We start from the raw sequence: 17585 nt of genomic DNA, 5'->3' as shown, positions 1-17585 counted from the left end.
ATTGTTGTGCTTGGTCATTGTGTTGCCTTGGATATTTCTGATAATTGTTTGCAACACAGGGGTTTAATTGTTTGGTTACTATAGGTAGATAAAGAGCAATGTTTTTTTCGGGGGGGGCAAGGTGGGGGAACTCACTATAAAGTTTTTTGTTTATTTGTTTGTTGAGAGCCCAGTTGCAGTGCCAAAACACACACACACACCCACATGGGCAGTGGCTAAATGTAAGATGTGATTAATAAACTCAAGCAGACGATGATCTGGATTAGAAATGGCCACAACTTTGTTCATTACCAGACAAAAAACCCCCCAATTATTTAATTTAAAAGAGGTAAGGGAATTCAGTTTCCCCGAGTTCCTACTTAAAAAAAGAACCTCATAAAAGGAACGAGGCTGCCATAGGATAGTATTATGCCAACGAGGCATAGAGGTAGGATAGTAAAACCATGGGTCTTTGTATGTACATTTACACAGTCAAAAATTAAGTCCCGACTAAACACTATAGTAAAAATAATATATTTATTTGCCACAGTTTCATGAAAAGAAATGTCTCTAGCAGCCTTAAAATAAATATTATTATACAAATTCAAGTTTGGTATATTATAAAATAGGGTATTTTGCTGAATTTAACCTCAATCTGGTTTCAAAGAACACTTAACAAGCAACATTACTATTAACATTACATTTTAATCTCCATCTGCAATACGCAGGTTTCAAGCAAGTCTATATTTACTAAACTTTTTTTTTTATTATTTGGAGAAACATGTAAAAGAAATGCGTCTCAGGTAGGCTCAAAATAAATATTATTATACAAATTCAAGTCTGATGCAGCATATATAGCAGCACATTGCTTATTTTACTTCAATCTGTTTTCAAATCCCATTAAAAAGCAGCCTCCATATAAATTACTATTAATCTTCATATGCAGTGCGCAATAATTAAGTCTGTGTTCGCTGAGCTAATTTAACCATGTTCAAAAGTTCAAATGATTAAAAATGTATCTTTCACAGCTTGCGCACTGCCTAAAAATAATGCAAGCATATTAATATTGCCCGTTTGCCCGTGCTAATTCCATTTATTGTGGACTAATTAAGTTTATTTGAATATCGGGACTATTGCTTACCTATTTTCAAGTTCCATTAGCTTCCATGGAGATACTGGCAATTTATTCCTGATTGGGGTTCATGCATGACAAAGGATGCCGTATGAGATGGGAATGCCCACATCCATGACTCGCAGTGCCCTTCTGCTGGGCTGGAGCCATGCAGGAACTCACCAAGCTGCTAGCTGGAGCTGTCCACTCTGACTGCCTGGTTTTGCAGGTAGGGGAACAAAGTTGGCACATTCTCTCTCACACAGTGGGTGAGCCCAGCCATACCCTTCCATCTGGTCAATCGTGCCCAAGCTGACAGTATTCACCAACCGTCCTAGAAGGGAATCGGGTGGCACTTCCAGGGAACATGTTTATTAAGCATTCATCCTGATTATTTTCAGGGGAGGCTAGGTTATATCAGCTATTTAAGGAGCATTAATTCTGATTTGTTTGAGTTGGCTATTTTCAACCTTTCACTTTTAACCCCAACATGCATCTACAGACCTATTTCTTAATCTTTTGCCATATATTTGCACGGTGGTAGTGCTCCTCTTGCAACCCACCTTCGATCAGGCCACGCCTCATGAGTGGGTCCTGACCAGTGGGCTACATGACACTGCATCAAAGCAAGTGTTCCCAGTGCATTTTCCTGTCACTTTCCGGTCTTTGGGGGAAGCAAGTTTGTTGGGCAAGGTATCCCAATCAATTATAATTTGCAATCCAAATTTTCCAGTGTGTGACTGAATGCCACCTGAAAATAGTGACAGTCTGGAAAAACATTCACATGCAAGGTATGCATGCAGCCCACTGCTGAACATAAGGATGGCATGATTTTCCATCAAATATGGGGTGTGGGTCCATAGATTTTTCACAGAAGCAATCACAGCATAGCCCTATAGAACATGAATCGAAAGCCCTTCTCATTGGTCTAGTACTTTCCCTTATGCTTAAAGCTTGGTTTACAATGGCAAGGTTTTGCACCAACATGTCACAATAGAATTGCTCCTGCTTTGCAGAACTAGAAAGAAGAAATGAAAGTACATGGCAAGTTTTTCAATGTAAACACTGAAAGGCATTCTGGCCTGTCTGGAGTCCAAAACCATTTCTCGAAGATTCCCTTGCATGCAAAAGCAAGCCGAGTCTGAAAATGTGAAATGCTTGAAAATATCCAATATCTTTTATCTTGAAGTCCCCTGTGAGATTTCTAGTCCTGATGAAGTGTCCCTTTGATGCAGCGCTGAGTTCTGTTTCTTCAGGTCTTGCCCTATTCCCTCGAACAAACAGGGGAATTCCACTGAGTCACATCAGTTCTAAGTTCTACTCAGACTTATGTAAATAACCTACAGATTCTACTGGCATTCATCTTCTGTTCTGGTTAGTCTGTTTTCTAATAACTATGCAAACTTCAGAGTTAAAATATGCCACAGTTGGGAGGCAACTGAGACATTCACAAATTCTGAAAGGCAAACTTTCCCATGGGTCCTTGAGGTTCGATAATATATTTGCCCATTTTTTTCTTCATATAAAGCCATACTGTGACCATCACCACAATAGATATCAACGCAATGCTAAAGAGCACTGCAAGGACAATGACTCCTGTTTTCCAGGCTGTATTGTCTTTCGTTGGCTTCAGATCTTCCACTTGCTGGGATGTGGCAATTGCTGAAAGTATATTGTGGAAACAAAAAATTAGCTTAGCTTAAAGTACTGCAACCTTTAAAAAGTGCTGAAACTAGCAGAGTGGGTCCAAGACATTTTGCTGCCTGAGGCCAAACAGTAAACGGTGCCCCACCACCAAAAAGTCAAGGTGTACGGAATCTAAGGCAGTCAAGTCCTTCTGGTACTTGAGGCATTCAATCCTACATGTGCCTCTCCCTTGAAGCAATAATAAATAAATAACAGTTGGCTGCTCTTTCATGAAAGTCAGCTGTCATAGGTGGCTGCCTCACATTACTTCATGGTAGGGCTGGCCCAAATTCGCACAAGTCACTGGATACTATTTTTTCCACAGCATCATAGGAAATTTTCTCAGGGAGCACTAGACATTGTTAATACTAACTTTTTACTTGTGACACCTCAAGTGTTACTTTATTTTATTAGGCCTGCAGGCAGATATTTTTAAATACTTATACACAAGAGTAATCAGCTTTCAATCAGACTGAATGTGCTACAATGAATATGGAAAAGATAGCACAACGTTTAGGCCCTATGTTTGGGGAAGGTTTTTCTAAGTTGGTGGATTCTTGAAAAACTACAGAGCTGGCGAAGTCTCTGGAAATTAATTTGCCACGAAACAGCCAAACTAAGCTACATGTGACCAGGAGTGGGTGGTGCCACCGCAGACCTGCCCCCGGCCCCAGCAAATAGCACTGCTGCCATGACCTGGGATGGTGAGGAGGGAGGTTTGGGTTGTTTTGCATTACATTTGCCAGTGCAACTGACACACTGGCCCTCCCCGCCAGCACGTCCTTCATTTTACAGTGAGCATGCAATTATCCACTGTTGCCAGTACAGTGGTACCTCGGGTTAAGTACTTAATTTGTTCCGGAGGTCCTTTCTTAACCTGAAACTGTTCTTAACCTGAAGCACCACTTTAGCTAATGGGGCCTCCTGCTGCCGCTGCGCTGCCGCTACACGATTTCTGTTCTCATCCTGAAGCAAAGTTTTTAACCTGAAGCACTATTTCTGGGTTAGCGGAGTCTGTAACCTGAAGCGTATGTAACCTGAAGCATATGTAACCTGAGGTACCACTGTATTTTCGTTGCTAAACAGTAGGTGACTGCTCTTGCTACAGTCCTGATCTAGATCTCTGCCCCATTCCTGCACCTACTGTTTGCCCAGATAGGATGGCCTGATCTGGATCAGGATTGCAGTAGGATCAAAAGGTTAAAATCCCCCACTTGGGATTTTCTTCCCTCCCATTCACCTCCTATTTAGCACAGAAAAAGAAGGACTACATTTGTTAATTACATGCACAGCATAATGTGGCAAATGGCCAAAGCTGGTTTTGCATGAGGAATTCTAACGTCATCGGTCTGTTATCTAGGTAAACACCTGTGCAAGTCTGAATCTGCCTTATGTACTGAGGTTTCAAAAGGTCTGAACATTTACTTTGGCATCCACTGGACATCCTACCCAAAGGGGGAGGGAAACCCACTTCCTGCATACCTTGTGATTTTGAATATGCAAGCAAGACAATGCCCAGACATTTGAAGCAGTACAAAAAAATGGGATATTATTTCTTGCCTAATCTCCCTGAACAAAGGATGGATCCTTCACATGACTGGACTCACTGCTAATAGAGAAAGAATGCAAGTACATATGAGAATGATGGACTAAAATCCAAGTAGCCATGGAAAGCTACAGTCCCTGGATTTCCCTATGCTTCTTAGAAACAGCAGTTTGTGTACTATCAAACAATGCAAAGACCACTCCTTCTGTTGGTAAAGCAGGAGTGATGTATGCAGGCAACCTGAGAATGAAGCAACATTACACTTTTCCTCAAATACTCCCCAAACAAGTTGAGGATGACAGCTGTGCTTCCTGTATGCCCCTCTCAGGTTGCCAGCAAATATTTGCACGTATAACCTGTTGGCCAACAGGAGCTGGGCAGTTTTAGGATCTTCCCTTTAGTTAGGGTTTAAGAGGCATTTATTTATGCCCTGTTTGGAGCCTACAAGGAAAAGGGACCTATGCCCTGTGGGTGCATCCTCGAAGTTTGGTTTCTTAACATAGCCACACCACAAACAATCCATTTGGAAACAAAGGGTGGATTCCCCTTTGTACGAAAAGGATGGAGAGGAACTAGGTTCTGAGGACACAATGGAGTGTGTCTTCCAGTTCTGGTTACAGCCCCACTGAAGATTCACTCCATGGCAAGGAGGACTCCCCCTCTGCTGTGGAAAGCTTGGGTGGAATTGACTTTGGAGGACACCCATGAAAGGATACAAAGGTTTCTTTCTGTGGTGAGATGGGCTCCCTCTTCACCACTTAAAGGATCCTTGGGTGAGGGAGGGATTGCCCCTTCACCACTGAAAGTATAGGGCAAACTAGCCCCCGATAAGATATGTTTTGTGGTATGTGTCCTCCAAGCCTCAGTCACGCTTCCCAAATAATCTTTTAAACACCAAAAGCTTTCCCTCCTTCCTGCTGAACTAATCTGAAGGAGGCCTCCAAGGGAATACATCCTCTGATCTGGGAATTCAACTTCCATTCCTTTGGGAAGAAAGTCATGATGGAACTTGTCATGGTGGACAATTTTTGACTAGATCAAGAGATATTTGTAGTGCCATGAACAACAAGATTACCTGTTACTGTTACAGCAGTCTTGTTATCAAGCATTTTTGTTACTACTTCTGTTAAATAGTCCGTGAAATTTTTTGTTCCAATCCACTTTTGTCCTTGCAGGAGAAATGCAAAATATGCATCCACACTTCCAGCTTGGTATCCCACCATTTCGATATTAAAGTTGTCATCTCCAAGCTTCATTATCATTCCTTTAGAAACCTGAAAACATTTATATTTATTCCAAACTGTCAATACGTAAGAAACGGGCAAGACACCATCACCATTCCCCCAAACTTTAACTCTTTTCACTTTTACCGGACTTCTTTTAAAAGAACAAATAAAAGAGATCATGAGATTGGTCTAAACAAAATGTATTTAACATTTCCAAAATGTTGTGTAATAAATAGCCTAAAGTTTCATATGTAAGAGCTCATATGTGACAGCAGTTCTTTGCCGTACTGTACCAAGGTCTGCTAACCAAAGTCAGATGGGAAATGGTGGCTCAGGGACTGTAGTCAATTTCCTATTGCACTCCTGCATATATGTATATATGCAGGTATATATTATCTACATATACAAGAACAAATTTATATTGGGTTACTACTGAACAGAGTTTCTAATAGCCTAATTGTTTGTGGAGTGGCAGGGCCTTTTTGTTATTACTATGATGAAACAATTGGGAGTCAGACTGCAAATCATCTAGCAGTCTAAAAGCTGACCTTGTTCTAGGCTTCTTCCCATAGAGATCCAAGAATTCCACTCCTGCTGTTGGTTCCAGGTCTCCTGCTGGACTCCTGTCACATTCTGCTCATGCCCCCCCATCCCACCCCAGTTCACAGAACTCAGTGAGCCCCAGTTACCACTGTCCTGTGGGATAGGTCAGCACTGATGAAAGACACACAACATGTGTGGAAGTATAAGGATTTGCTATCTGGACTGGAAATATTAGGGTATGTTGCTGGTTTTGGGTTGGGTACCCTTGGGAAAGAAGCATAAAGGCATAGACACCCATTTTTTTATTATTACTATGGCTTTTCTAGTTTGAGACTTTTATTCCATGGTGCTTTTTACTGATCCCCAAAGGTTCTAAATATTGCAGCATGTTGTTTGTTATGCTTTTAGGGTATGATTTTAAATATTCCCAATCTGATACTCTCAGATAGGGGTGCACATTCTATTGCTGCTGTTGTGTATACTAGTTTGAAATAGATTTGCACATTGTGTTGAGAATGCTTCTTCAAAAGATAATGACTGCAACAAGGGATAATGTTAAAGAACTCACAGTTGTTCTGATTTTGTTTGACATATTCTTATAGATCTCACTTTCTGGATTATAAAGGTCAGGTGTGAAACTCTGGTTTTTGAATAAAATTCTGCAAGCAAATGCTTGTTTGCCTGAAAAAGGAATGCAACATAATTAACACCTCAATCAGTTCCATCTCAGAATTCGTTTTCCATATTTCATTGGTTACAGCTCCTGCCTGTCTGGAACAAGACAAACCACAACCCCAGGTTTGGATGTAACTCTATGCCAAACTGTGTTGGGGCAGAATCAGCAGGTTCAGGGGAGTGCAGCAGCTACAATCATCTCTATGAGAACCCCTCAATACTGACACTAAGCTATGGCTTGACTTAGTGTTACTTGCTTATTAGGTCAGCGTGAACAGCCTTCCAGTCTAGATATATTACGACTGGATATGCAACTCCAAAATACATTCTTATGCTTTTATTAGCTTATTTTTAATGGTCATTGCGAACCAGCTAAAAGGACTGAAAAGTGAGCTGTTTGTTTATATGCTTAACAATCATAAATAAACATTTTATTTTTGCTCATGTGCTAAAAAATGTTGATGTGCTCAAAGAAATATGGTCTTAACACTTGCTAAGAAAAAAATTCATTGTAATACTGTCAGAAGAGCACCCAACTTATTCAGGAGGGATGGTGAACCCATAACCCTCCAAAGGATGTTGGTCTATAGCTGCCAGGCTCCCTGGCCATTGGCCATGCTGGCTGGGGCTGATGGGAGTTGGTGTCCAATGGCACCTAGAAGTTCACAGGTTTCCCAGTCCTGCTCTACAAAACGTCATTTGTAGTTATGTATTTAAGCAATCTAATCTTTTTTTAAATATAATTTTTGTTAAGTTTTCCATATTTCATTACGTTTAATCTTACAGTGGCTAAAAAAAAAATCATAATACATATTTACAACATACTTGAACAGATGTCATGTCGTAAGGAAAGACATGCAGTAGATTGCAAGCAAATATCAGGCGTGTTCAGACACAAGATGGGGTCTATAAAAGAAGCACAAAACCAAATTAATCATGTAAAAGATAATATTCCTCCTCTTGCTGAACTGCCATTTATGTAACTGAAATATAAACTTCAAAATATGAAATGCAGCTTATGAAAGTTGTACTCCCTGCCTGATTTCAAAGAATAATACCAAAAGGTTTGTTGCATATCTTAATTCCAGTCCCAAATACACCCATTTTTGGAAATAGCAATTTAGAGATGATGTGTATGTACATGTGACACATGGCGGTCACTGAAAATCCATGTGCAATTGCCCTAAGCAACACTGCTCACAGGAATATGCTTTTAGCACACTAGCCCAAACCCACATTGACAGTAGTTTGTACTGGCGTAACAAATCCTATATAGCCACCCTCACATAGTACTCATGCAAAATCGGCTCTACTAATTGAAGAGACACCAAGGATTGCCCTCCCTCTGGCATTGTATAGCTGCCCTACGCCAATGTCCACACATTAAGTGAGGACATCTGCAGAAGAAAAGCCTAAACTTGTCAACCTTTACATGCATAGGTTTCCCTGTTGAGACATCCAGATTCAGAGGACAAATGGGGTAGGGGCAGCAGCATGGTCCCCCAGCCACTTCAACCCAGGAAACCCCTTTTGCCTGAGCAACATGTGAAGTGGGGGCTTTGGCCTCTTGGCACCAACTCAGGAAAATGCAAGTAGTGCTAGTGATTCAGAAGCAGTGCTAGAATCCGGATCAAATTTGCAAGGGAGTACAGTATGTTTTCGGAAGTACCTCCTATCATTTATCTGGCATTATGAAAGTCAATACCAGGAGTGCTTTTTCTATCAAACAGACCTTCCTTGAACTAGCTTTAAATAAAGTCATGGCTCTACCTACTGAAACTGTTGCAGAACAAACTCACCGTGTGCTCCATTACACTTCATATAACTCTAATGCACCTTGAATGAACCACTGCAGCTGGAGAAATTTAGCCTGCATTGTGCTAAAATCAGGAATAGAAGGGCTTTTGAAAAAGGAGTCCTGACAGCAGTGAGATGTGCACATGTGCATCCCATAACGAAGCAGTGAAGCTTAAACCTTAATCATTTAATTAGCCATACAGCTTTATAATTTTAATTATCATATCATGGGAAGGTCATATTCACTAACCTTGACACTCTGTTCCAGGATTACTTGTATTCAGATCCATTATGCCTGGATAACATTGACATTTATAGCTGCCAATAGTGTTCTCACACACAGCCAACTTGGAACAGGCGTTATTTCCCTCGCATTCATTTATATCTGGAAGAGGGATGGGGTAAGAAACAATTGCAATATTCTGCTATAGTAATAAATTCTAGTACTGAAGCAAATAAGGAATTTCATGTTCTATACATGTGGAAGAGTAGTTGTAATCCTCCAGGGGAAACTTTCAAAACTCTTGCAACCCTTCCCTATCTTTAGATGGGCCTGACTGTGAAAGACACCTTTCCCTCTGCAGTTGGGACACAGTGAGACTTCAGTTTCCTCTTCACTGGAGACCCTCAAAGCACTTGTTTTTGGGAAAGCTCTCTTGAAATAAGAAGTATGTCTGCAGAACAAGTGGGTTGGGAATTAGCGCTTTTACAGATTAAAACACAGGATGGTGTATTGGTATTTAGAGGCAATTCTCACTGAAATCTGTATAGTTTCCACACATGCAGACTATCCGCAGATACAGTTTTACAGCCCAGTGAGCCTACCAGCCCACAATAAAACTGGAAGCTAGACAAACTTTAGTCCCATCTTCAGCCCAGCAGCACTAAAATTGCACTTCTCTCATCTCTTTACTATTGAATCAGGGCAGATCAGCATCACTTTCTTCCCTCTTTGTCATTTATTTTTTTAAAAACACCTCCAGACAGCCAGAATTTTGTAGGAGGGATTCATAGGTATATGCATTTAAAATGAATTAAAGCACTCTGTACCCCTAGGGCAACGAATCCACTTTAAAAAAAAAATCTGGACTTTTTCCAGTTTGGAAAGTGACAGGGAGATGCATTGAAAAGTATGGGGTGAATGAAGGTTGAATGGGGGACACATAAACACCCTGCAAACAAATTAGGATGAATGTTCATTAGCATACAGCTGTGCCATAAGCAAATCAGAATGAATCCTCATGCAGTATAGACTGGATATAGCCTGGCCATTGTGTAATCTTTGGGCAAGCAAATCAGGATGAATGCTGAATAAGCAGACCCTCTGAAGAAACCCCCGTTCTTACCTTCACATTGTCTTCCTGGCACCTGGGGACTCAGATCCAAAAATCCCGGCTTACATTCACATGAATAATTTGTGCTTTGGGGGATGCAGTAGGCAAATTCAGAACAGCCATTGTTGTCTGGCTGACAGGCAGGGATTACTATGACAAATTTCAATAAAAGAGCAACAAAATTAATGCACGAAGGTCAAAATAAAAGGCACCACAAGTGCTTATATGCATGCTGTCATTTTTAAAGAGAAAGCACTTTCATTGGCATACAATATAATCCATAATTTATTTACACACACAGAACCATAGCTGTCAACGATTTCCTTTTTTTTAAGGGAAATTCGCTTATTCCGAATAGGATTCCTCGCAAGAAAAGGGAAAAGTTAACAGCTATGCACAGAACTATGCCACCAAATGGATCTTTTAATGCCTGTCACTTGCTAGGGCTGATGGGAGCTAGTGTCTAGGAGGATCTGCAGGACCACAGGTTCCCCAGCCCCACTTAACAGTTGCTTCTGGGAAACACTCTGGGATAGCATCATGATTTTATCACTATTTTTTCACTGTTGTTAAACACATAGGATGTTTTATTTGCTTAAAAAGTCAGGATATAAATGTTCAAATAAGCATGTCTTGTCCACTGTATGAGCACAGACTAACTGTGAAGCAGGCCAGGAAAGGCAATGCAGACTTGGCCTATCTGCACTGGCTGAATCACACATAAACTGACTGAAGAGCCATGGCTAAGTGAGGATAGGCAACACACGTTTGCGTTTAGACAGTCCCAGGTTTAGTCTCTGGCATCTCCCTGGAATAGGCTCCCGTCTGAACCCTAGAGAGCCCCTGTCAGTCAGTATGGATACTATAGAATAAGGTGAACCAATATTATGACTTGATACGAGGAAGCTTCCTATGTTCCTACCATATAATAGAAAGACCATACCTTCTATGGAAGTCCGAGTGAGGTCTACATCCAGATGTCTGCTTTTGTTTAAGGCTTCGATTACAGCCCTTTCAACCTCATTGTGTGCTATATTTCTATCTGGAACCATCTCGATGATGAAGGTCACAATCACACTGCCGCTTGTAATCTCAGTTATGGTTATACGCATTTTCCCAGAATCTATTAATGCTCTCAACGAAGGCGGCAAGTTGTTTATTATCTGTAAAAGTGGCAGGTTTGAGATTATTTTCTTTGTTTTGCATAATATTCAGAATAATTTGTTTATCATTTCTTCCAATAAATGTTGGATCTCAGACTGTCAACAGCCAAAAGTCTGGCCTTAGGCAGGTTTGTACCAGAGAACAGAAAATAAAAGCATTCTTTCTGGCCTCACAACAGAGAATGGATTGCATAGGTGGGCCTCTGGAGTTTGTTGGACTTCAATTTCCATCATCCCTAGACGGCATGGCCATGGTAAGGGGTGATGGGGGCTGAATGTGAACACTGTCTGAAGGGCCAAAATTCAACACAGGCCTAAAATTTGCAAGTTCCCTACCACTCTGTCTTGTTTTTTGACTTTTTGAAAAATTATCCAGATTCTGCTGGATGCTCCAGCTTGGTGCAACATCCTTGAATCTAAGGATGCTGCTGACTTTTGTTCTCCTGAGTCCCACACCACATCTCTCACAGCCCACTAGACTCCTCCCAAGCGTCTTTTTCTTTCCTGTTGTCTGAGGCTTCCTTATCTCAGGCAGCAAACATAAAATCAAGCTTCCTGGCCCTTACTTCTGATTAGACATTATGTTGTTGCTGTTATTACTACTACTACTACTAATAATAATAATAATTGTTTTATTAGCCATCTAATACCAAATGGCATCTAGGTAACTTACTACACATCCAAAAATTGAAAACAATAACCATAAATAACAAATATTATAACATTACAAAACCAAGCCAACCTCCAAAAGCCACAAACTATTATTGACAGCTGTGACAGACCGCTGAGCTAGACTGGTGATGCAGTACCCCAGAACTCCACCAGAGTGCTGAAGCCTTTCTCTGATTGGCCACCAAGACAGCGAGCCAGAAGTGGGTGGAGACAGTACTTTGGGAGGGAAAATAAAAAGAGCCGTTTCTAAGAGAGTGTGGTGATAGAGAGAACAGGAAGGGGAGGGAGGAGAGTTGGTTCTGTGTGTATAACATCCACTCTGAGGAAATTATCTACAGCAAGAGAAGGGAGCCTCTGAGCTTAAGATAGAAAGACAGTGCTTAGTGTCTTGTGAGAATATTCAGACATGAGTTAACTGGAGGGCTGAGTTTGAGCAAGGAGAGGGAGAAGCTGTGAGGATAGTCTGTTTGGGTCTCATTTCAGTCAGGAGGGGAGAGATCTTCTAGAAAGAGAAGACTGCCAAACCAGTTAAGAGGGGTGTGGCGATTCCCTGGGTCTGTTGCACTGCTAGAAGTACCTCAGGATTGTGATTGACAGAAGGTTGGGAAGCTGACAGAAAGTAGCACCTTGTTTCAAGCATTCTCTTCCATGAAATGGTAATCATGGGGGGGGGGGGGAGCCATGTCTGTCAATGTTGTCCCTGCCAGCCCTGCTGGAGATAACTTATGTAAAGGGGTGCCGGCTGAGTATGTGCAAGCTCACCCCAACTCTGCATGTGAAGAGGCGAGGTTGGCAGGGCCCAGTTTGCCTTCCATGCAGTTGCAAGGGTGTGGTGGGAAATGGCTGAAAGGGATCAAGTCTGCCCAATCTGTCGTCAGTCTTTGACTCAGGGAAGCACATAGTCATAACTGTGCCATGGAAAGGGGGACTTAACGTTACTCTGCTGAGGATCAGTAAGAGAGCACTGAAAATATGGGCATACTCCAGCCCAGGCCAGAACAGAGGGCCTGCAATTTTGAGGGGGCCTGCCTGTTGGTAACAATTATTGAAATGGGGCCTAAATTCACCATCTGGCCTGCACAAACCCTGGTCGAGGCAAATGTGAACATTTTAAGTCCCACTAGATTCTAAAGAACCATTAAGCTCATTTTTAAGTCAGTTTCACTGAAATCAATGGGGCTTAAAAATGCTTGTCTTGGGTTATGCTCAGTGCTTTTAACTAATTACTTTTCATTTTTTTAAATGCTGCAGATGATACCTCTTCGGTGACATTTTTTTGAAGCTCCTGAAACTCTGTACTTGATTTGTTGCTGAACTGAGGTATGTACTTCTTATTTGTAATCCTGGCTGTCCCACGATAGGCTGTGGCTTCTATAAGGAATAAGAGAACCATTTAGTTAATAGTATAGGTAACATTTTTAGTACAGAATACTTATGCTGTTGTTGCTGCTGCTGCTGTGCCAGATAGATAAACTAATATTCATTAGTTTGAGGTCCTTAAGGACAATGTGAAACAAATGAAACGATCTTTTCTTATTTAGACTGAAAATGCACATTTACTTGAGAGCAAATCCCATTGAACATAGTGGGACTTATGTCCAAATAAACATGCATAGGATGTATTATTTGTCTGTTTACTTACTTATTTAAAATATTCATATTCCACCTTCCCAACAAAATGTTCAAGGCTGCTTACAACAGGTATTAAAATACGAAAATACAAATAAATTAAAAGCACCAAAAAGGACAGAAATGGCATATAAAATAGCTTTTTAAAAGATTCCATATGCCAGGAAAGCCAAATGTCTGCCCAGAAGGTATTGGGACATTAGTTTCTTAAGGCTGCAGCCCTATTCCACTTACTTAGGAATAAGCCTTATCCATAAAACTCCATTGGATTTTTTAAACTGATTTTTATAACACATTTAATTAAGAAACAACATTAAAATACATTAACCATTAATGCATCCATCTTAATTTAAACATAGAAATCAGTGTGTGACATCCAAATGTCCAGATATTCACATGGAGTTGATAAGAAGCATATTCAAATATAGCAAGGGGGGGGGGTAAGCTCTGCAGAGCATTTCATAATAGGCTTATGTTTATCCTTCCAGGATCAAAGTATGAGTCTCTTGGTGACTGAAGGCTTGCAAAATCCTCTTTTGTTGTCCTGTCGTTAATCCCCATACTTGTTGTTTTGTTGTTGTTTAGTCATTTAGTCGTGTCCGACTCTTCGTGACCCCATGGGCCAGAACACGCCAGGCACTCCTATCTTCCACTACCTCCCGCAGTTTGATCAGACTCATGTTTGTAGCTTCGAGAATCCCCATACTACAGGGATATAATTGTGGAAGAGGGCTATTGTTTTTGTTTTGTTAGGTATTTTATGTTTTTGTTTTGTATTTTTATGTTGTGAACTGTCCTGTGATCTTTGAATGAAGGGTGGCATAAAAATTTTAATAATAATAATAAAACTACTACTACTAATCATCATCATAAGATAAAAGTACATGGACATCCACATATATCAAGGATTTTGCAAATAGAAAACTTATATGGAAAACTTCAGACCATCCTCCCCAGCCCCCTGTTGGCCATACATTCGGAAGCTATAGGAAGTAGTCCAATGTGAGAGCCAGGGTGGCGTAGTGCTTAGAGTGTTGAACTAGGAGCTGGGAGACCAAACCCCTACCCTATATGTCTCTCTAAACTTCTTGGAGGAAAAATGTAAATAAAAAAATTAAAAATTCTGATGTACATGCACAAGATTCCTTCTCACAGGGGAAAGTCTAAGGCCAGTTATGAGTCCACCTCATGATGCATCTTTATGTGCATAGGACTGCTTCACACAGCAGCCAAACAAGCCATCAGCTTGCTCGCCAGACTCCGTCTTCTTGCCAAAGCTGTGTGCAACATTGGGATGTCAGGGATTCCCATGAAGAAAGTGGTGAGCAATGAGAGAAATCCTGGGTTGTCCCATTACATGAGCTAACCCACCTAATGCACCAAAGAGACAGAAAAGGGAAATTCACAAATGGCTGGAGATTAATTCCCTATTCATATATTGGGTTTTCCTTTGGGGACACTGTTTGAATGAAGGCTAGCGCTGAGCAAAATTTATCAGAATACTGTCTGGTACTGTATGCATTACTACAATAAAACAAGTGTAGATGGATGATTGAGATAATACCTGTCCGAACCATCACGGAGGAACTGAACTTCTTACTGCAACTCCACACCTCCACAGTTACTGTATACAAACCACCTGGAGAAAGGTTTCCAAATACCATCCTGGTGTCATTTGTGACAGTGTTATTTATAACTGTGTTATCTGCCATGAGAGACACGGTATAAGGGCTGTCCCTTCTCACACTCTGAAGAAACCAACGGAATTGTATCACTTGGCTGGTTACTTTTTCAAGTTGAATGTAGAAAGCATCTACAGCTAAACAAAACAAAAACAAAAATACACATCTGATGTCAAAGGTGCATTTCAACAACTCTGGAAATATTCACAAAATGTTAAATATGATGAGGGGAGAATATGTTATGTTGCTGAGTTTCTGCTATGGTTGAATTCTTACTCCCACTTCATAAAAGTAAATTCAGTGAATAAATGGTAAATTCTAGCTTTAATAAACCTTCCAAAAACAACATAAACCAGAAGGAAAAAAATAAGGAATATAAAGAGATTCTGGGACGCCATATCACAGTATGTATATGAGAGGGTGGGGAATTTGCAGCAACAGGGTATAATCAAGCCCTCAAACAACTTTTTCTAACCCTCCCACCCCCCAAACCCCTGGTTTTGTTGCTGTAAAAATCAAAATGACATACTGCTCAGGTGAATGTAGAGATTTAACCCACTCTGCCAATGCCATGATGGATTTGCAAAGATGTCCCTGAAACTTCACACATCACATCAATTATCTGAGGAGCAGGGAGGGATTGATAAACCCACTCCTCAGCAGATTTTCATGGATTGGAGAAAAGAGAAGCCATTTGTGTCCATGTATGTGTGCACACCTGAGTGAGTCTGTGTGTGCATGTATGTATGTATGTATGTGTGTGTGTGCTTCTGGCTTTTCTTATAAGGGCATGCAAAATTATGGTGTGTGTGTGTGTGTTTAGGACTGTCAGGCGGCCAAACCCACTGTTGACCACATGTACTGCTCCTCTTGGATAGAAGTTATTCAATACATCACACGGCACTCACAATGTAAAATAACAAAATAGCATAGCATAACCAGGTGGGACTTACTACAAAATATTATGGTATGGAATAGAGCCATGTAGACTATTCCATTCCATTGCATTGCATTCCCTCCTTCACTATTTTTCTACCATCCACCTATGAAAGTAAGTAAGCATTCCACGACCAGGAAGCATTCTTCACCCAATTTAATATTGTGCTCCAGGGATCTTCTATTCAACACCATATGCAAATTAAGAGATTAAACAAAGTGAGCAAGAAATTGAGCCTCCCTGAGGATGGTGCAGTCTGACCCATATAAGGGCTGGGGGCAGAAAACAAGAGTGATCTTTCTATGTATGAAGGGGGGGGGGAATTTTAAATACATATTCTGATTGGGCAAAGACAAGAAATTAAGGGGAACTGTAAATTAAAATATAATTTGTAAAGACAAAAAATGGTAGTGCAAATTTGATACACAGTTAGAAAGAACATCAAATATTATAAAGAAATCTAATTACACTCACAGCATTCTTCAGGCATTTTAGTAGAGGGTACTGGGTGGGGTGTTTTCACAGAAGAGAAAACCTCTGGCTTATGGGTTGTCATTGAAAAGTCACTTACAGAAGTTCTGGCCAAGGTTCTAGAAACTACTGTACTTTCTATGAGAGAATCATGACTAATAGTGTGCGGAGAGGATGCAGAGGAGGTCTGTGCACTTCCCAAAGATGTGCTGGATGAAGCCATAACAGAAGAAATGGATGCTGGGCCTCCGGGCCAAGTGGTAGCCGGGCTCCCTGTTGCCCCTGGTGCTGCGGAGCTGTTGTCAGCAGTGTGGGTGGTGATCCTCAACGATGCAGCAGGCGTTGGTGCTAGTGGAGAAGTGAGGTGAGTTGTGGCGGCTGAGCTGGATTCCACGGAGGTGTCCCGCACTCCGCTAGGAGAGGTCTGCCCGCTTTCCGAAGACGCGCTGGATGAAGCCATGATGGAGGCACTGGATGCTGGGCCTGCCGTCCAAGTGGTAGCCGGGCTCTCTGTTGCCACTGGTGCTGCGGAGCTCTTGTCAGCAGTGTGGGTTGTGGCCGAGAACACACTTGTCCCTGAGATCCCGGGAGATGTTTCTGAAGAAACGTGCTCCATGGTGGTCACCTGAGGTAGCGCTTCAGAGCTGGAGGATGCCGTGCTCCCAGAGGGTCCAGATGATATGATAGACTCTGTCGTGGAAGAAGAGGAGACTTCCTGCTTGCCTGTTCCCGTACTTGATAAGCCGACTGAGGTGCTGGGACCCGCTGAGCTTTCTGTCCCGGAAGAACTAGCCATCACGTGGGAAGAGGTTGCGGAGCCCTCCAGCTGTGGAGAACTTGGGCTTCTGGAGAAGGACGCAGCAGGGGAACCGGTGGCCCCAGCCACGCTTGTGGCTGGCGCTGCAGAGCTCTGGCTGCCCAGGGTGCTTGCAACTTCCGAGGATGTTGTCTCTTCAGTCGGGCTGGCTGCATTGGGAGTGGTGCTCCTCAATGATGCAGCAGGCGTCCCCGTTGGTGCTAGTGGAGAGGTGAGGTGAGCTGTGGCGGCTGAGCTGGATTCCACGGAGGTGTCCCGCACTCCGCTAGGAGAGGTATGCCCGCTTTCCGAAGATGCGCTGGATGAAGCCATGATGG

The 17585-nt window shown here is 41.8% G+C and overlaps 1 protein-coding gene across 1 annotated transcript; it reads right to left on the bottom strand.

Moving 5' to 3' along the window:
• Window positions 1-497: 497 nt before the first annotated feature.
• On the bottom strand, window positions 498-17169 carry LOC308475686 (uncharacterized protein). The gene is made up of 10 exons (XM_081002837.1): window positions 16455-17169; window positions 14926-15180; window positions 12991-13103; window positions 10841-11060; window positions 9910-10047; window positions 8814-8948; window positions 7592-7672; window positions 6660-6772; window positions 5398-5596; window positions 498-2752 (listed from the first exon to the last, which is right to left on the bottom strand). Exons 1-10 carry the CDS (start codon window positions 17065-17067, stop codon window positions 2538-2540), a joined length of 2082 nt encoding a protein of 693 aa, XP_080858963.1. The 5' UTR covers window positions 17068-17169; the 3' UTR covers window positions 498-2537.
• Between the last annotated feature and the right edge of the window lie 416 nt (window positions 17170-17585).

Source organism: Podarcis pityusensis, assembly GCF_964106645.2.
Source record: "Podarcis pityusensis genome assembly, chromosome: 4".
Classification (NCBI taxonomy): domain Eukaryota; kingdom Metazoa; phylum Chordata; class Lepidosauria; order Squamata; family Lacertidae; genus Podarcis; species Podarcis pityusensis.
Note: the sequence above shows the minus strand (reverse complement) of the source record. Positions and strands in the feature narration are given on the sequence as shown.

Coding starts and splice junctions, on each gene's coding strand:
- LOC308475686 (XM_081002837.1), bottom strand. CDS start 17,067: ATGGAGCACGTTTCTTCAGAAACATCTCCCGGGATCTCAGGGACAAGT. Junction 11,061..12,990: donor AAAAAAATGTCACCGAAGAG/GTATCATCTGCA, acceptor CCACTTTTACAG/ATAATAAACAACTTGCCGCC. Junction 7,673..8,813: donor TCCTGGAACAGAGTGTCAAG/GTTAGTGAATAT, acceptor CTTCTTTTATAG/ACCCCATCTTGTGTCTGAAC.